Here is a 21,566-nt window from a genome sequence, read left to right on the forward strand (position 1 = left end):
AGCGGACGGGGAGACATCAGGCGAAGAGTTAAGCTCAAAGTAGGAGCGTACCTCTTCAGTAATCTGACCCAAAATGGAGGGGTCATCCAGGAGGTTTTCATTAAGGCGCCACGTCCGGGTCACACGGTGAGCACCGGGGGACGCGAACGTCAGGGAGACCGGGGAGTGATCAGAGAGAGTAATGGACCCAATCGAAGCGGCACGGACAGAGTCCAGGTGGTATTGGTCCACCATGAGCAAATCCAGTCTGGAGTACATGTCGTGAACCTTGGAGTAGTATCTGTAGTCCCTAACCCCAGGATTGAGGGTCCGCCAGCAGTCTACCAAATACAGGGCCCTGAACTGCCTCCGAAGGTGCTTCTGAGCTCGGAAAGAGAGAGGGGAGCACCCTGAGGAGGAGTCCAGGGAGGGATCAAGGACCACATTAAAATCCCCCCCTAAGACAACAATGCCCTCCCGAAACCCCTTGAGCTTGGTAAGGGCTGAGGACAAAAAGGAGACTGTTCTAGAGTTAGGTGCATACACATTAGCAAGAGTGTACGTGTGGCCGTGAATCGTACCCTTCAGAAATAGGAAACGCCCCTCAGGATCCGTTAGGGAGTCCATGAGTACAAAGGGACATTGTTTGTGGATAGCTATGGCAACCCCCCTGGCTTTGGCAATTGGGGATACACTATGATACCACTGGGAAAACATCTGGGTAGGTAAGCGGGGAGTGGAGGAGGCAGTGAAGTGCGTCTCTTGTAAATAAAGTATATCAGGGCGCAAGTGACACAGTTCCTGCCACATCCTTCCCCTCTTATTGGGAGAGCAAAGCCCCCGTACATTGTACGAGGTCACTCGCAGTACATCAGCCATGGGACATCGAAGGGCAGTCGGTAAGAACCGGTAAATAACATGCAGTCAAAAGCCTCGCCCCGAACAGTAAGGGAAGCAAAAAGAACTCCAAGACGCATTGCTCCACACATCCACCGTGGGCCTCAGGCCCCCCCCAGACCACCCAAGAAAAGGGAGAGAGAGAAGGGAATGTAGAAAGGGGGAGAGGGGAGAGTAGAGGGGGGAGACAGACAGAAAGAATGGGACAGCTGAAACGAGGAGTAGAAAAGAAAGAGCAGGAGACAAAAGCCGTCCCCAGCATGGAGAGCCATCCCGAAGGGACACGCCCCCTTAGCCTCAAAAAAGAGGGGGCAGCTCCAACTAACCATGACCAAAAAGAAGGGAGAAAAAACCCTAGAGGACTCGGGATTACCCAGACCCACGGGGCCACCTACTGTGGGGTAGTGACTGAACCACCAGTGAGAGGAGCAATGCATCTCCGAGCCATTGAACAACAACAATGAAGTAAACATGACCTGCAGCCGGGCTTGGGGAGACCCACGGCCCCAGAGGGCCCCGGGTCAGCCCCAGTCCGCAGGGGGGAAAATCCCACCCTGAAACCATCAATATATAAGCAAACATAGTTAACAACGTAGTGCAAATACCACCATAACGATAGAGGGACCTAGTCAGGCCCCCCTTAGCAGCAGAAGGAAGTTGAGCCCGCCGTCCGGCAAGTCTCTAATGAGAGTGAGCAGCGTTCATTCGTGCTGGGAGGCCCGGGGCGGAGCCCCGGCGCAAGCCTCTGCGACGTTTCCCTCCTTGCGGGGCGACCTGTTGCCACCGCTCAGGGCGTTGCGGCAAGGGGAGAGTACTCTGCAGTCTCCAGTCAGGAAAGTCTGTCAAGGGGACATCCAGGGCAGCACAGAAGCGTTGCAGGTCATCCTTGGTGCGGAGAACGGCCGACTTGCCATTCCTGGAGGCAGTAAGACGGAAGGGGAATCCCCAGCGATACACCACCTGATGAGAGCGTAAGGCATCCAGTAGGGGGTGCAGGGATCGCCGTTGCATGAGTGTCCCGCCTAGACAGGTCGGGGAACAGAGAAAGTTGTGCGCCATCAAAGTCAATCACAGCCATAGACCGCGCAGCCTTCATAATGTCCTCTTTCACAGCATACTTATGAAGTTTACATATGACATCCCGGGGTGGCTCTCCCTCTTTTGGTGGGGGAAGCAAGGCCCTGTGCGCTCTGTCAATGTCTATGATATCAGGAGCTCTGTTTCCCAAAATCTGGCGAAAAATACCCTGGAAAGAGGGGACCAGGTCAGGAGCTCTGGTGGCTTCAGGGAGTCCCCTAATGCGGATGTTCTGGCGTCTGTCTCTGTTCTCATAATCATCAAGCTGATCCATAAGTGTATTAAGGACAGTATCGTGCGTGCTAGTAGACTCCTGAAAGGAGGACAGGGAATGCAGTATATCATCCTGGCCGGATTCTAGGGAAGCCACCCTGTGTCCCAGAGCCTCAGTGTCCGCCCACAGCCCCTCCAAGGCCTGAGTGACCGATTGCTCCACCGTAGTGGTAATCAGGTGTACAATCTCCGTCCTGGTCGGCAAGGCCTTAATGTGGGCCTTCCAGTCCCAGTCCTCCTCCGTGTCCCCAGAGTCTGTGGAGTGAGGAGACACCGCATTATAGGGCAAGAAGGGGTTGGGGCTGTGCCCCTGTACCTGAGATAGCTGTATTCCAGAGGAGGAAGGTGGTCCCAGGAGCAGCGTGGAGGCCGGAGAGGATCGGGCGCCGCCATCTTGGCCGCCTCGCGGCGGCTCCGAGGGGTCGCTGAAAAGAGGTCGCGGAGGTCCGTGGAACGTGCAGAGAGCCCTCCGGGAGGCTGGGAGGACGGTCGCTTCTTCGGTGGCATCGCCAGCGGGTAAGTAGATGATCGGTGGTCGCTGCAGGTCAAGCGGCAGGCTCAGGGAAGCAGGAGCTCGCACGAGATGCATCCTCACACCATCACGGTCAGGCCACGCCCCCACCATTTGTTTCTAATATTATATTCAGCAGTGTAAAAAGAGGAAGACAGTTGACCATCACTGCCATTAGAAGCTAAAAAAAACTATTTCCTTAAAGCCATGTGATAAAATAAGGTTTTAATAAGAGGGAACACATGGGAAATTCCTTTACTAATGTGATTTAAGTGCTATAATCAAAATTACTTCTGTACAGAAAACCTCTCAAACTACCCACTTTAGGTTATTTGCAGGAGCTCCTTAGCCACAGCAATGATCACTGTATGGTGTGTTAAATTCCACATAGATGTTTTAACATGTCACGTGAAAAATAATTTTTATCACAATGTCTTGGGGAAGAATAGTGTCCGGCAGTCTTTTTCCTATAGCCATAATTCGATTAAAACCAATGACACTAGTGCTGCAAGACTACATTAAATGTTTCTTACAAGATTATAAAATCTTTTATTTTTTTTATTCTTCATTTTTTTCAAAATGCTAACTTATTTTTGTGCCTATTTCTTTTTTTCTTTTTTCTTTTGGAAGAGACTTCAACATACTGTGAAAACGAGCTTCTGTTACACATCCAAATTCCTTATGTTTTTCTGTCATCAGAAGGACTTACAAATAACCCAGATATATTGCATCTGCTTGAGTCAAGGTAAAACTATGATATTACACATACATGCATAGTAAGCTATATGTAAATATGAAAGCTGAAATTAAATGCATTTCTTTAACAAGTAAAATTCATGTTTATTTCAGTAACTCATGCACACCAGGCATTTGAATTTCTCCTTTAAACAGCTTTTAATTCTGGCAGTAAAAAGCAGATTAAAAAAATGCACATGTATTGCACATGTGTTTAGGCGCCCTAAGCATTTGAGCATTTTTGGACTCCATTAGCCAGAATAATTATTTATTTTGATCATTGGAATGAATGAATGCTTGAACGCTAAGTACGTCTAGCACTTAGGCCTGTTTAGACTCGTTTACATGTGTCAAGTGTTTTTCCTGCCCAAAAGCTCCCCTCCTGAACGCACTGGTAATTTTTTTTTTCCACCTGTAAACGCTTCTCTTCTTATACTGTTGTAAAACATATATTTGCTTTTACAGGTTGAGAAAAAATAGTCAAACCCCATTAATGGAGGCATTTTTTAAGCCCTGTGTGTATGAGCCCCAAAGAGCATCATACAACAATAAAAAATAAAGTGTGTGTGTAACAGATCCCCAATACTTGGACCAAGTATTTCTGTCTTAGGTCTCCAGACTCTCACTTGATGCAGTGACCTGGCCCCTCAATTTCCCCCAAACATTAGCCTAAGCTCAAGGGTAAAACAAAAGACACTTTATTCACCAACTCACTTCCAATATATACAGTCTCATGAGTTTGATTTCATTATCATATGCAAATGTAATTATATACAGAACATAGTTAACATACCTTGGCTTTCAGGAAAGAGACAATAGGTGAATGAGACTGCAATATTATCATAATTAATTCAACAAACAACAAACCCAAAATATAGCCGAATACACATTCCTAGAAGTGTGAACACACTTCACCTCTAAACAGATGAGAGCAGAAGACATAGGCTCTCAGACTGCCCGTCTCCATTTTCAACACACATTATTATAACTGTCTGTATCTTGGGGTGACATTAATTTGAGTCCAAAGCAACACCACTCCCATGGTTCTCCAGCACATACCCCCACACAGAGGAGCACTCCCCTACAAGCCCGGGCCCATAGTCCGTGGACAGAAAGGCTGGCCTCCACACTCCTCCAGTAGCCCGTGGCGAACGTCCCAGCAAATTGGCATTCGTCACATATCTCCCCCCTCCTGGGGAGACTAACCAGACCCCAGACCTCCAACTGGTTTGGGTCTGTGTTAGTCTGGTGTCTTTTTCTTGTGCCATGCTCCAGAGGGCCTCCTGCCCTACGTCCCAATTGAAATATTCGGGGTCTTCCTGGGCTGGGCACCAGCTATAATCCATTCCAGAGGCATTCCATTGTTGCTGGAGGGGCAAAATCAGGGTGGCATGGGCCCCCATACTAGGGGGTTGGGGATCTGGGCCGATTGCCCAGCATCTCTGTAATCCAGGAGTGGAGGCCATGGCCCCATCCACTCCTTCCATGCCAAAAGCTGCATGGACTGGTGGGCAGATACCAGTGGGGTTCTGCCCGGCTGCCAGCTCTTCCGCTGGGTAGGCACTCAGTTGCTGGGGCAAGGGACCTACAATCGCCTCTCCGGCTAATGCTGGCTAGTCCTGGGTAGTGGGCACGACCATCTCCACCCCCAGTGCTGTTGGCTGCTGGTGGGACGAGGGACCTACAATCGCCTCTCCTGCTAATGCTGGCTGGTCCTGGGTAGTGGGCATGACCATCTCCACCCCCAGTGCTGTTGGCTGCTGCTGGGACGAGGGACCTACAATCGCCTCTCCCGCTAATGCTGGCTGGTCCTGGGTAGTGGGCACGACCATCTCCACCCCCAGTGCTGTTGGCTGCTGCTGGGACAAGAGACCTACAATCGCCTCTCCCGGTACCGCTGGCTGGTCCTGGGTAGTGGGCATGACCATCTCCACCCCCAGTACTGTCGCCTGCTGGTGGGACGAGGGACCTACAATCGCCTCTCCCGCTAATGCTGGCTGGTCCTGGGTAGTGGGCACGACCTTCTCCACACCCAGTGCTGTTGGCTGCTGCTGGGATGAGGGGCCTACAATCGCCTCTCCCAGTACCGCTGGCTGTTCCTGGGTAGTGGGCACGACCATCTCCACCCCCAGTGCTGTCGGCTGCTGCTGGGACGAGGGACCTACAATCGCCTCTCCCGGTACCGCTGGCTGGTCCTGGGTAGTGGGCGCGACCATCTCCACCCCCAGTGCTGTGGGCTGCTGCTGGACCAAGTCTAGGAGGTGTTGGTAGTCCTGTTCCAACCCCCACTCGATGATAACCAGGTAGATGAGGTCTAGTCTCAGCTCCAACAACAACTGGACTGGTAGCATCCTTCTCCAGTAATAATAAATAGCCCAGAACCGTGACATCGCAGGACTACCAAAATCATCATCCTCCTCCATGGCCTTCCACAACAGGCCTGGGCCATTATAGCCCCCCCCCCTCTGGTTGAATGCCTTCTGCCAACCAAGGTTCTCGTTGGACTGTGTACCACCAGTCGTCTGGTACGAGTCGTCCAGCATAATTTCTCTCTGGACCAGGCACTCAAGGTGCCTTTCCCACTGCATCAAGGGTTGTTCTCCCAGGATAAACATCCGTTGGCTCACTTGTTCCTGCCAGCGTTGCGCTTTACTTGGAAGCTTTCGCTTTCCGCCGAAGCTGTGCTACCTCCATGAACTCCTGCCAGAGTTCTTGCATTACATTTTTTCTCCAGTTCCCCTTGTCCTTGGCTGACATATGGCCCTGCAAATTCGAAGTGTGAGACCGCACTCAGGATATTTGATGAAACCAATAATGTTCTTTATTCCTCAGGAATCAAACAGACAGACAGTGTACAGGAACAGACGTGTCAGGTTGACGCGTTTCACGACATGACCAGTCGCTTACTCATAACCACACTGAGAGATAGCAGAGATCGGCTGGTATTAGTAGATGGATAAACCAACGGAAATGAATTAGTGTGATTGAACACAGGTTATACCACTTGAATTAATAGAGAGTAGAAAAAAACTGGTCTATCTGCAATCACACAGCTAGGACAATCAAATGACACATGAAACCCCACTAGAGGGGATACAACAATACAATAGTAAAGAAAGACATATATCACAAGGATAAAAGCTATATATGTAATAAAATCATGTATGCACGATGGAACACCATAAAGACAGGCTATATAAAAGATAATAAATAGAATGAGACCACCAATAGTATGTGCAAATGTAGAAATATCTTTTTGCATCCATCCAAAAAACGTTCTTAATTGTGAAAAAAGTAAAAAATAAACATCTATCCATACATGAGAAGTGTCTGTTGTAGTATAATGTGAGCAATCACTATCTCGGTAAACCAATATAATATTGTAAGATAAAGTGTGATAGCGATGAAAAGTATTATATAAAAAGTATTATATGAAGAATGAGTGAAAAAATTATAAGAATAATAAGTGAAATGAAGAAGACGTGGAGAAAAATGGACTGAACAGAGAAATGATATAACGATGGGATGTGTAACAATGAAATGTAATGTTCTGGTACCTCTGATACCCTTGTCTCCATATTTCTCCTCTGCTAATTGCGTCCCATCTTGTATAACAAGAGACGCATATACCTTTAAGACCGGATGACATCATTGCCGAGCGCCGCTATGAGCGGCTATTTCAATCGCCGGCTTGCTCTCACTCATCGCTCGTTCAAACCACATGTTCACCGCACCTACTCCTGTGAAGTCGGAGCTGCTGACATTCTCCCTTGCTGAATTGAAGCCGGAACCTCGCTGGTGATCCGTATCTCGCTACGGGATCACCTCTCTCCTATGGACACTGTTACTACTAACCTAACTGAGTGATAAGTACCCCACAGGGGATTCTTACTAACCAATCTCCTACTGTCATCTACTGCAATTACCAAGACTATCTGTATCTATCTATTCACTATCATCTGCATAGACTGTTAGCTCTTGGGACTACCTTCAACTATCCTTGCACTAGGTTACTCTGTCTAAGTATACTCCATCTGTGTCCTCTTACCATCTGCACTATACTAGACATCAGAACCTATTTGCTTTACCATCACCTGCAACTCTCCTAATACTACTTCTAGTGCTCACCATACAATAGCCTGTCTCTCATCTATACATCCTCATATATTCTATCCCTCCATTAAACATCTAATTAATATATATATGGTATATAACAGGCTGTGCACGGTGATGAAGTCCTGAGAGTTGGATATGTTTGTTCAACAGTATCTCTACAAGGCTACTGAGTGTAATAATTCTGCAGCTGTAAATCCATCCACTAACAAAAACGCATGAACGTTACATGAAAATATAAATATAAACATTAAATGTTAATTTTAAGGGAAAGACATGTATCAAGAATGCATGAGATCGTAGATGCAGTATATATATAAAAAGAGCACTTGAAAAACGAACAATTGGGGTCAAAAAACAATCCACTAGGATCCAAAAGAGAATAATCGCCTGTGTGTATGTGTCCCATAAGCGCAAAATGTCCAATGTCTTATGGGATCGATCTCAAATCGAAACAATACTATAACATTGACCCCATGAGTCAATATTGAATGCATGGGTGCTTGCTGGATATACAAAGAACATGTGTAACATGCGAACACTAAAAAATAAGCTAATATAATATCACATGTATATAAAACATACAGTATTGGAAAATGAGAAAGGGCAACATATGTTCGTAAAAAATCTCATGGCATAAATATATACCAACAAGCATACCATGGGCTCACGGCGTCCTAGATTTGAGACCAACACCAAAGACAATAAAAGGGAAAAACCCCTCTATTCTTGTTAATCTTTAAAGACAATACTATTAGCAATAAACTAACTCAATAAATGGGAAATGATAAAAAAAAAAAAGTTTTAATTGCACAAGACTTCCCATGTAGCCGGTTAACAGACAAAAAGTTCCCATATAGCCGGTTAACAGGCTGAAAAAAAAAAAACGGAACAAGGAACCAAGAAACCAAAAACCATATATGATGCAAGTGTATTGACATACAAGGGCCGATACATCTCTGGCGATATTGATACAAAAAAGAGAGGACAAAACCAAAACCAAAACAGGTAATGGAAGTTATAGATGTATAAGTGCCTAGATGCCTATAACCAGATTCCACTGGTGTGAAGAAAAAGATTAGAAAAATTAGATTAGAAAGAGATAAGAGGTTCATAACGGGTATGCGAAAAAACTATGAATAAATATATGTATATATAATTGTGATAATCTTATTATAGTGTGGCTCACATAGGAAAAAGATATCACTCATAAAAGTGAGTGACATCCCACTCCCAATTTAGCCCATGGGGCATACGAGTGTGGAGCCTAAAAATCCACAGAACCTCTTTTTTACAAAGCAATCGAAAAACAGCGCCACCTCTAGTCGGTCTGGTTATGTGATCTATGATCTGGACTTGAACCAGAGATGTATCGCCCCCATGTGCACTATTAAAGTGCCGTGCTACATTTGTAGACTTAAGTGTGCGTATGTCACTGAGGTGCTCTCTAAAGCGTTCTTTTAATTTGCGGGTGGTACGACCCACGTATTGGATAGAACAAGCTTTACATGTAATCAAGTAAATTACGTATTGGGAATTACAATTAAAGAATTTTTGTATATTGTATGTTTTGTTATCATGGGTGGAAGTAAATTTGTCTCATTAAATAATATGAGGACAAGTGACACAATCTGTCATACCGCATTTGAAGTTGCCCTTACAGTGTAGCCAAGTCCTGGATGTGGTTTGTTTCTTAGATGTATAAAGGCTAGGTGATAGGGAATTACCCAAAGTAATTGCTCGCTTGGCTACTATATTTACTCCATCATCCAAAATATTGGCACAAATGTCATCTGAATTTAAAATAGGTAAATGTTTTTGAATTATCTTTTTTACTGTATGGAACTCTAGACTGTAAGGCAAAGACAGTGTGACAGAAGAAGATAATTTTTTGGTGTTCTTAATGATTTTATTACTTCTGTGTATGTGTTTGTTCGTGGACGTATGGCAATTGCCAGTATCTTGGATATTATCATGGGCTAAGTGTGCCTCCATACTGGAATTCTCACGTGCATCACCTGAAGACAGGAGTTCAGCACGATTTTTGTTTAGAGCTATAGAATAAGCTCTATCCAACATCTATTTGGGGTACCCTCTTTCAAGGAAACGATGATACAGCAAAAAAGCTTGTTGGTTATAATCAGACATATTGCTACAAATTCTGCGCAGCCTTAAAAACTGTCCAACAAGTATACCTTTTAACGTGTGGACTGGATGGCTAGATCTAGCATGTAATAGGCTATTGCCTGATAGCGGTTTTCTATAGAGATTAGACGTGACCTTGTTGCCAAAGTGGCTCAAGACAACGTCTAAAAATTCAATTTCATTGAAGCTCTGTTGACCTGTAAATTTCAAATTTAGTGAATTATGGTTAAGATAAGCCAAAAAATCATTCAAATCTACTTCATGATGGCAGACAAAGATCAGATCGTCAATATATCGGTAAAATAGAGCGATCTGATCTCTGTATGGGTTGCTACCTCCAAAGATGTGGGGTCTCTCCCACCACCCCATATAGAGGTTGGCGAGAGGGGGGGAAAACTTAGCCCCCATCGCTGCCCCACATCTTTGGAGGTAGAAACTGCCATCAAAAGAAAAATAGTTATGTGTAAGGAGTAGGGTTGAGCGGACACCTAGATGTCCGTGTTCGACGGGTTCGGCCGAACTTTAAAAAAAAGTCCGGGTCCGTGTCCCGGACTTTTACCGAACTTTTCCCGGACACCGAACCCCATTGAAGTCAATGGGGACCCGAACTTTAAGGCACTAAAATGGCTCTAAAACACCAAAGGAAAGGGCTAGAGTGCTGCAAATGGCAGCAAAACGTAATTAAGAGCATGGCAAGTGCTCTGCAAACAAATGTGGATAGGGAAATAACTTAAAACAACAAAAAAAAACAGAAAAATAAAACAATGTTCTTCTTCATCTCTGAAGGACGAGGCCCATATGGAGTAGGAGGGAGGTTGAGGTGGTGGTGGATGTGGCGGTGACATAGGCATGCGCACAGGGTGTGCTGGGTGTGCCTGGGCACACCCTAATCACCTAGGGCACATAGCATTGCCAGTGAGGAGATGGGAAAGATCTCCCTCGGACCTGCTCTGCTCTATTTCTCTTTGCCTACAGGTACATGGCCCCGATACATTACTCTCCCTGCTGGCAAACACATGCATGTGTATTTCAACTTTGGGGTGCACACCTTAATGCAATAGGCTGCGCACACCTATGGGCGGTGTAGGTGGAAGCGGCGGTGGAGGAGGACCAGGGCCGGATTAAGAGCATCATGGGCTTGGTGCTGAGGATTTTGAAGGGCCTTAAGGGCCGTGCCTTGCCATGCACCCAGAGGAGGAAGGGTGCAGCCATGCATGCCTAATTCAACATGGGATGCTGTCTCTGAAGCCCATAAACACATCCATGCATCGGCAACTGTCCCTCCTTGTCCGGCCTTCGCGCTGTGTGGGGAGGTTCTGAGGGTGCTGCCTGGGGAAGCGAGCATAGAAGCCAGACTTCTGTGTTTACAAGTGACAGAAGAGCGGTAACAGTGAATATGGCCAACCCGGGGCCTATATAAAAGGTAGGGGCCTGGAGCTGCAGCTCCAATAGCCCCTACGTTAATCTGGCCCTGAGGAGGAGGACGAGGTAGCCAACACTGCTTCTTTTCACAAATTTTAAATGAGGGTACACCCCAAAAGAGTGAGAAAGAGCAAAAATGGAACAATGGGTGGGTAAGGTCGGTATCCATTGCTATTCTGCATAAGGTACGGAAAAGTCCCGTGGGATCCATGCCTGGTTCATTTTAATGAACGTGAGCTTGTCCACATTGTCTCTGGACAGGCGGCTGCGCTTGTCTGTTATAACGCCCCCAGCCGTGCTAAATACCCGTTCAGATAATACACTGGCTGCAGGGCACGCCAGCACCTCCAAGGCGTAAAGGGCAAGCTCAGGCCATGTGCCCAATTTGGAGACCCAGAAGTTGAAGGGGGCAGACCCCTCATTCACTACATGTAGGCGTGTGCACACATACTGCTCCACCATGTTGGTAAAATGCTGCCTCCTGCTAAGACGTTCCATCTGAGCTGCTGGTGCTGCTGTTTGTTGTGGCGTGCTGACAAAGCTTTTCCACATTTCGGCCATGCTAACCCTGCCTTCTGAGGTGCTGGCGGTGCCCTGGTTGCGTTGGCGACCTCCTCCTCCTCCTCCTCTGCCTTGTGCTTTCACTGCGGCCCCGCTGTCAGATGGGAATGCCAGCAGCATGGCGTCTACCAGCGTGCGCTTGTACTCGCGCATCTTGCGATCGCGCTCCAGTGAGTGAATTAAGGACGGTACTTTGTCCTTGTAACGGGGATCCAGCAGCGTGGCCACCCAGTAATCAGCACAAGTTAGAATGTGGGCAACTCGGCGGTCGTTGTGGAGACACTGCAGCATGTAATCGCTCATGTGTGCCAGGCTGCCCAGAGGCAACGAAAGGCTGTCCTCTGTGGGAGGTGTATCGTCCGTGTCCTCTGTATCCCCCCAGCCACGCACCAGTGATGGCCATGAGCTGGCCTGGGTGCCACCCTGCTGTGAACATGGTTCCATCTCCTCCTCCAGCTCCTCCTCCTCCTCATCCTCCTCATTCTCCAGAACTGTGCCCCTGCTGGACAATTGTGTACCTGGCGTTTGTGTGTGCAGGAACCCACCCTCGGAGCCCCTTGCGAATGACTGCCCTGAAAGCCTTGGAAATGTTACCTCTTCATCCTCCTCCTCCTCCTCATCCTGTGCCACATCCTCTTCCATCATCGCCCGAATTGTTTTTTCAAGGAGGCATAGAAGTGGGATAGTTAAGCTGAGAACGGCGTCATTGCCACTGGCTATGTTGGTGGAGTACTCAAAACAGCGCAACAAGGCACACAGGTCTCGCATGGAGGCCCAGTTATTGGTGGTGAAGTGGTGCTGTTCCGCAGAGCGACTCACGCGTGCGTGCTGCAGCTGAAACTCCACTATGGCCTGCTGCTGCTCGCACAGTCTTTCCAGCATGTGCAAGGTGGAGTTCCAACTTGTGGGCACGTCACATATGACGCGGTGAGCGGGAAGGCCGAATTTACGCTGCAGCGATGCCAGGCAAACAGCAGCAGGGTGAGAACGCCGAAAGTGCGCACAAACGGCCCGCACTTTCTGCAGCAGCTTTGACATATCGGGGTAGTTTTTAAGGAACCTCTGCACCACCAAATTCAGCACATGCGCCAGGCAAGGGATGTGCGTCAAACCGGCTAGGCCCAGAGCTGCTATGAGATTTCGCCCAGGCCGGGCTTGAGGCTCGCTGGCAGCAACCACTCATTTGTCTGCTGTTCCATGCTCCTCCACAACTCCTGCGCGGTGTGTGGTTTGTCCCCCAAACAGGCAAGTTGTAAAACTGCCTGCTGTCGTTTACCCCTGGCCGTGCTGAAGTTGGTGGTGAAGGTGTTACGCTGTCCGGATGAGGAGGCGGTAGAGGATGAGGAAGCGGAGTAGGAGGAGTTAGGAACAGGAGGCAAACTGAAGCGCCCTGCAATCCTCGGTGGTGGAAGGACATGCGCCAAATTGCTATCCGCCTCAGGCCCATCCGCCACTGCATTTACCCAGTGTGCCGTTAGGGAGATATAACGCCCCTGACCGTGCTTACTGGTCCACGTATCGGTAGTTAGGTGGACCTTGGCACAGATGGCGTTGCGCAGTGCACACCTGATTTTTTCCCCCACTTGGTTGTGCAGGGAAGGGATGGCTTGCCTGGAAAAGTAGTGGCGGCTGGGCACGACGTACTGTGGGACAGCCACCGACATAAGGTTTTTAAAACTGTGCGTCTCCACCAGACGGAATGACAGCATTTCAAAGGCCAATAATTTTGAAATGCTGGCATTCAGGGCCAGGGATCGCGGGTGGGTAGGGGGGTACTTCCTCTTCCTCTCAAGTGTTTGGGAGATGGAAAGCTGAACGCTTCCACGGGACATTGTGGAGATGGTTGTTGGTGACCCAGGTGGTGGTGTTGCTGACAGATCGTCTGTTTGCGGGGTGGCAGGTGCCGGTATCACTACAGATGTGGCTGGAGCGGCCGAGACTGCAGCAGAAGAGGAAGCAGGATGAGCCAGAGACGTTTCTTGGTTTTGAAGGTGTGTACTCCACTGCAGCTCGTGCTTTGCACTTAGATGCCTGATCATGCAGGTTGTGCTCAGGTTGAGAAGATTTATGCCTCGCTTCAAGCTCTGATTGCACAGGGTGCAAACCACTCGTGTCCTGTCATCAGCACATTTTCTAAAGAACTTCCACGCTAGAGAACTCCTTTGAGCTGACTTTGGTGCGCTCGTTCCCTTGCTGCGTTGGGCAGAAGCGGGCGTAGTGTCTAGGGCAAGGCCGCTCCGCTTCTGCACCCTGCTCCCTCTTCTGCTGTGCTGGTGGCTCTGTGCGACCACCGCCTCTTCCTCCAAACTACTCAGGTCACCTGCATGACGTTCATTCCATGTGGGGTCGAGGACCTCATCGTCCTCCACATCATCTTCCACCCAGTCTTCACCCCTGCCCTCCTTGTCGGTCTCCACAATGCTGAACGCCGCAGCAGTTGGCACCTGCGTTTCGTCTTCATCGGAGACGTGCTGCGATGATCCTTGCATGTACTCATCTTGAGAAATAAGTGGTTGGGCATCTCTGCACTCAATCTCTTCCACTTCTGGGGCAGGGCTAGGTGGATGGCCCTGGGAAACCCTGCTGACAGAGTCATCAAAAAGAAGAAGAGACTGCTGTATGGCTCGGGGCTCAGACTGCTTGCCTGATTTGCAAGGGGGTGAGGTGAAAGACGGTTGGACATCGGCTGCAGGTGCCAACTGTGACCTGTCTGCAGTAGACTGGGTGGGAGACAATGTGAAGGAACTGGAGGCACTGTCAGCAGCAAACCAATCTACTATCGCCTCCACTTGTTCTGGCCTCATCACTTCTAGGGGCGTATGATGCCCTACCAAATACTGATGCAGGTTCTGTCGCCTACTCACACTTGAGGAAGGTGTTTCACTTGTGCGTGTAGCTGGCACAGATCGACCACGTCCTCTCCTTGCAACAGGAGCTCTACCAGCAGCACCACGACCCAGGCCACGGCCCTTATTTGACGGTCTCTTCATATTTCTGTAATTTAAGATCTTGCCCTAGAAAGGTTTTTATTGAATAGCGGAATAGGAAATATGATCCAAAAAAGTGTATGTATCTCGCACGTACAAAACCACACTAGGCCCCAATTACTATTGTTTCTACCCCTAAAAGGATGGATGAGGAGTAGGAGGAGTATGGAACAGACAGCACCCTCAAATCTTCAGAAGTATGAGATGAACCTCAAAAACTTGGAAAGGTGGATCTCACACGTACCGACACATACTATCCCGCAATTCAATTGATCCTCAAAGGTTTTTATTGAATAGCGGAATAGGAAATATGATCAAAAAGAAAGTGTATGTATCTCACACATACACCACCACACTAGGCCCCAATTACTATTGTTTGTACCCCTAAAAGGATGGTTGAGCAGTAGGAGGAGGAGTATGGAACAGGCAGCACCCTCAAATCTTCAGAAGTATGAGATGAACCCCAAAAACTTGGAAAGGTGGATCTCACACGTACCGACACAGACTATCACGCAATTTAATTGATCCCCAAAGGTTTTAATTGAATAGCGGAATAGAAAATATGATCAAAAAGAAAGTGTATGTATCTCACACGTACACCACCACACTAGGCCCCAATTACTATTGTTTGTACCCCTAAAAGGATGGTTGAGCAGTAGGAGGAGGAGTATGGAACAGGCAGCACCCTCAAATCTTCAGAAGTATGAGATGAACCCCAAAAACTTGGAAAGGTGGATCTCACACGTACCGACACAGACTATCACGCAATTTAATTGATCCCCAAAGGTTTTAATTGAATAGCGGAATAGAAAATATGATCAAAAAGAAAGTGTATGTATCTCACACGTACACCACCACACTAGGCCCCAATTACTATTGTTTGTACCCTTAAAAGGATGGTTGAGCAGTAGGAGGAGGAGTATGGAACAGGCAGCACCCTCAAATCTTCAGAAGTATGAGATGAACCCCAAAAACTTGGAAAGGTGGATCTCACACGTACCGACACAGACTATCACGCAATTTAATTGATCCCCAAAGGATTTAATTGAATAGCGGAATAGAAAATATGATCAAAAAGAAAGTGTATGTATCTCACACGTACACCACCACACTAGGCCCCAATTACTATTGTTTGTAACCCTAAAAGGATGGTTGAGCAGTAGGAGGAGGAGTATGGAACAGGCAGCACCCTCAAATGTTCAGAAGTATGAGATTGTGTTCACTGTACCCCACAAAGATTGTGTTCACTGCACCCCACAAAGATTGTGTTCACTGCACCTCAAAAAGGATTTTGTTCACTGCACCCCACAAAGATTGTGTTCACTGCACCCTAAAAGGATTTTGTTCACTGCACCCCAAAAAGATTGTGTTCACTGTACCCCCCAAAGATTGTGTTCACTGCCCCCCACAAAGATTCTGTTCCCTGTACCCCACAAAGATTATGTTCACTGCACCCCACAAAGGATTTTGTTCACTGCACCCCAAAAAGATTGTGTTCACTGCACCCCAAAAAGGATGTTGTTCACTGCACCCCAAAAAGGATTTTGTTCACTGCACCCCAAAAAGATTGTGTTCACTGCACCCCACAAAGATTGTGTTCACTGCACCCCACAAAGATTCTGTTCACTGTACCCCACAAAGATTGTGTTCACTGCACCCCACAAAGGATTTTGTTCACTGCACCCCAAAAAGATTGTGTTCACTGCACCCCAAAAAGGATGTTGTTCACTGCACCCCAAAAAGGATTTTGTTCACTGCACCCCAAAAAGATTGTGTTCACTGCACCCCACAAAGATTGTGTTCACTGCACCCCACAAAGATTCTGTTCACTGTACCCCACAAAGATTGTGTTCACTGCACCCCACAAAGGATTTTGTTCACTGCACCCCAAAAAGATTGTGTTCACTGCACCCCAAAAAGGATGTTGTTCACTGCACCCCAAAAAGGATTTTGTTCACTGCACCCCAAAAAGATTGTGTTCACTGCACCCCACAAAGATTGTGTTCACTGCACCCCACAAAGGATTTTGTTCACTGCACCCCAAAAAGATTGTGTTCACTGTACCCCCCAAAGATTGTGTTCACTGCACCCCACAAAGATTCTGTTCACTGTACCCCACAAAGGATTTTGTTCACTGCACCCCACAAAGGATTTTGTTCACTGCACCCCAAAAAGATTGTGTTCACTGCACCCCAAAAAGGATTTTGTTCACTGCACCCCAAAAAGGATGTTGTTCACTGCACCCCAAAAAGGATTTTGTTCACTGCACCCCAAAAAGATTGTGTTCACTGCACCCCAAAAAGGATTTTGTTCACTGCACCCCAAAAAGGATGTTGTTCACTCCACCCCAAAAAGATTGTGTTCACTGCACCCCACAAAGATTGTGTTCACTGCACCCCACAAAGGATTTTGTTCACTGCACCCCAAAAAGATTGTGTTCACTGCACCCCACAAAGATTGTGTTCACTGCACCCCACAAAGGATTTTGTTCACTGCACCCCAAAAAGATTGTGTTCACTGTACCCCCCAAGGATTGTGTTCACTGCACCCCACAAAGATTCTGTTCACTGTACCCCAAAAAGGATGTTGTTCACTGCACCCCAAAAAGGATGTTGTTCACTGCACCCCAAAAAGGATTTTGTTCACTGCACCCCACAAAGATTGTGTTCACTGCACCCCACAAAGGATTTTGTTCACTGCACCCCAAAAAGATTGTGTTCACTGCACCCCAAAAAGGATTTTGTTCACTGCACCCCAAAAAGATTGTGTTCACTGCACCCCACAAAGATTGTGCTCACTGCACCCCACAAAGGATTTTGTTCACTGCACCCCAAAAAGATTGTGTTCACTGCACCCCAAAAAGGATGTTGTTCACTGCACCCCAAAAAGGATTTTGTTCACTGCACCCCAAAAAGATTTTGTTCACTGCACCCCAAAAAGGACGTTGTTCACTGCAGCCCAAAAAGATTGTGTTCACTGCAGCCCAAAAAGATTGTGTTCACTGCAGCTCACACACAGAAAAATGGATGTGGATCACTGACACCTGCCTATCTCCTATCCCACACCACACAGCAATATCAATTGTAGTTTGTAGAACACAGTTTCCCTAAAATTCAGCAGCAGCAGCCTCTCCCTAACAGGATTGAGAAGAGATCGTAGATCAGGATTGAGTGCAGAGTCACCCCACCCCCCACACAGCAATATCGATTGTACTTTGTAGAAGACACTGACCCTATAATTCAGCAGACTCTATCCCTAAAATGCCTACAACTCGCCCTGCCTAAACACTCCGACCTGTCCCTCAATTCTATCCGGACACAAATGTTTTTTTCCTGCCTGTCTTTCCCTAATCAGCAGCCAGCACGTTGATGTGTGCTCTGTCCCTGATCTAAGCAGCAGAATGAAGACGCTGCGGCTGCCTGGAACTTATAAAGACTTGGTCACATGCTTCAGACGGCCAATCACAGCTACTGAGACATTTGCAGGCATGGCTGGGATGGCTTAAGGCACACCAGTTAAACGATTGTTGATTGGCTGTTGAAAGCCAGCCATGAAAAGAGCGCCAAAGCATGCAAAACCCGGAAATAAAACGACCGAACACGGATTTTTACCCGAACATACAGTAAAGTGTCCGTGTCCGTGTTCGGGTACAAAAAATCCAATTATTCGGTACGAACACGAATAATACAGTCCATGTTCGCTCAACACTAGTAAGGAGAAATTGCAACACTTCCAAAATATATGACTGGAGACTAATGTTTAGATTGGTACGCTGTTTTAAAGTATTTCTATAGCTTGTATGGCATGGGGTATCGAAGAATATAAGCTGGATACATCACATGTGATCCAGGTAAATTCTTCAGACCAAACAAATGTATCCATGATATTCAGAAGATGTTTAGTATCTCTTAAATAGCTAGGAAGCTGTAGAATTAGATCTTGTAATTGTCCATCTAACCATTCCCCAAGTCTCTCACAAAGGGACCCAATGCCAGAGACAATGGGTCTCCCCAAAACGGAATCCAAGCCCTTGTGGACCTTGGGGAGATGGTGGAATATTGGTGTGATGGGGAAATCTGGAATGAGCTTTTCAGCTTCCTTAGCTGAGAACGCACCTAAGACTATACCTTTATTAACCAAAGATTGGAGTTCAATTTTATACTTATTGGTGGGATCGCTTCTTAGGGGCTGATAAGTTAGATGGTCTCTAAGTTGTCTAAGGGCTTCTTGTTTATAAACTTCACTATCAAGTACAACTATTGCACCACCCTTATCGGCATTTCTGATAATAATAGATACATCTTCTTTTAAAGATTTAAGTGAGGCTCTCTCATTTATGGTAAGATTGTCCAAAGATCTAGAGATCGAAGATGGTATATCCTTTGCAAGTTTGAAAATATCTTGTTCCACTAATTTTTGAAACAAATCCATGTTTGATGATCTGGATTGTATGGGGTAAAAACTAGAAAAAGTAGAAAAAGAAATCCTTTTGACTCTCTCTTCTCCATGTTCAAGTACAGGGGAATCATTCTCCACGACAAGATCCTCTAACTCTGTGATAGCACATGTCTCACGAAATGTTAATACAGGATTGTCCGAACTCTGACAAATATTGGGATCCAATTCACTAGGCGGTGTGCTAACTGCATTGTAAAAGTGTCTTTTTAAAGTCAGATTCCAGATAAACTTGTTGATATTTAAAACGGTCTCAAACGGATCAAAATGGGCATGCGGACAAAAATTAAGGCCTTTTGAAAGGAGACTAATATCGTCGGCTGTCAAGGATCTCTTGGATAAATTAATAACATTGCTTGTATTGGTAGCTAGATCCCTGTTCAAGCCGTCAGATCCTACTTGCGATGAGGTCTGAGACGGTATTGGCCATCTGTGTGACCGATGGTGTCTCCTTCCTCCCCTCCTTGTGATTTTTTGCTTTTTTTCTTGGTGTATCTCCTGCCTCTTTTGGTAGATCCGTTTTTTGGTGCAGACGAAGTGCTGGAGATGTTACTGGATCGTGAAGTTTGTGAGTATTCAATTGAAGTGTCCGATGTTGGAGCCATTGATGTATCCGTGGCACCGGTTTCTGGATCAGAGAAACTGACTCTTTTTTTGGGATGTTGACGATTCCATGAATTGGTTTTTCTCCATGTATAGACATTTTTAGTTTCGTAATCGATCTCATCTCTGAGCAATTTCTGTTGTTTACCCTTGATAATGTCCGTTTCCAATTTATTGATCTTTTCGTTCAGATATTGGTCAAGATCTGCAAAGGATGATGTTTCTTTGAAAGGTGCAAGATCCGTTTGTAATTTAGAAATATCCTCTTGCAGCTTGTCTAGTTCCATAGATTTGGAGCTGACGATCAGTCTCATAAGATCAAAAGAGCATTGAGAAAGGATGTCCGTCCATTGCTGTTTTAAATCGTCATTATATAATTCAAACGTTGGGAATTTCTTAATTTGGAAGCCTCTGGGGATTCGTGCAACATCAATGTATTCATTTAAGGTTGTTTTCTCCCAATAGGCTTTCACCTCCTTAATCATTAGTTTCTCCAACTTATAAAAATTGGTTTTAACCGAGCATGACATATCATCCTTAACGCTCTTTAGGGTAGCCTGTGCGTCTTGTCTGAGTGGGTTATTGCTAAGTTGTCTGAGTGTACGGCTCGTAGAGGGTTGATCCATGTCTGTTAAATGTGTATCACTGTCTGTCTTTCGTAATATATAAAATGTCCATATAACAGAGGAACATTCAGAGAAATTGTAAAAAGAGACTCATCGGGCTGGCTGTTAATCACGGAGATATTTGAGGAAAGAAGGGAAAGCCGCTCAGGTGCATGTGTCAAGACCTGGTGCAGGTCAGATCCGCCGTCCAGAGATATGCAAATTTGAAGTGTGAGACCGCACTCAGGATATTTGATGAAACCAATAATGTTCTTTATTCCTCAGGAATCAAACAGACAGACAGTGTACAGGAACAGACGTGTCAGGTTGACGCGTTTCACGACATGACCAGTCGCTTACTCATAACCACACTGAGAGATAGCAGAGATCGGCTGGTATTAGTAGATGGATAAACCAACGGAAATTATTAGTGTGATTGAACACAGGTTATACCACTTGAATTAATAGAGAGTAGAAAAAAGCCGGTCTATCTGCGATCACACAGCTAGGACAATCAAATGACACATGAAACCCCATTAGAGGGGATACAACAATACAATAGTAAAGAAAGACATATATCGCAAGGATAAAAGCTATATATGTAATAAAATCATGTATGCGCGATGGAACACCATAAAGACAGGCTATATAAAAGATAATAAATAGAATGAGACCACCAATAGTATGTGCAAATGTAGAAATATCTTTTTGCATCCATCCAAAAAAACGTTCTTAATTGTGAAAAAAAAAAAAATAAACATCTATCCATACATGAGAAGTGTCTGTTGTAGTATAATGTGAGCAATCACTATCTCGGTAAACCAATATAATATTGTAAGATAAAGTGTGATAGTGATGAAAAGTATTATATAAAAAGTATTATATAAAGAATGAGTGAAAAAATTATAAGAATAATAAGTGAAATGAAGAAGACGTGGAGAAAAATGGACTGAACAGAGAAATGATATAACGATGGGATGTGTAACAATGAAAATATAAATATAAACATTAAATGTTAATTTTAAGGGAAAGACATGTATCAAGAATGCATGAGATCGTAGATGCAGTATATATATAATAAGAGCACTTGAAAAAACGAACAATTGGGGTCAAAAAACAATCCACTAGGATCCAAAAGAGAATAATTGCCTGTGTGTATGTGTCCCATAAGCACAAAATGTCCAATGTCTTATGGGATCGGTC

General features: G+C 46.1%; 1 protein-coding gene across 1 annotated transcript in view; it reads left to right on the plus strand.

Annotated features, from left to right (window-relative positions):
- SHOC1 (shortage in chiasmata 1) overlaps window positions 1–21,566 on the plus strand; it is a gene marked incomplete at its 3' end in the record, with an annotated part of 329,963 nt that overhangs the window by 57,192 nt on the left and 251,205 nt on the right. Inside the window, exon 5 of the mRNA XM_082259212.1 lies at window positions 3,368–3,482. Coding sequence (XP_082115338.1) covers window positions 3,368–3,482 — 115 coding nt within the window. The remainder of the gene's footprint in view (window positions 1–3,367; window positions 3,483–21,566) is intronic.

Source organism: Pelophylax lessonae, assembly GCF_965119305.1.
Source record: "Pelophylax lessonae genome assembly, chromosome: 1".
Lineage (NCBI taxonomy): Eukaryota > Metazoa > Chordata > Amphibia > Anura > Ranidae > Pelophylax > Pelophylax lessonae.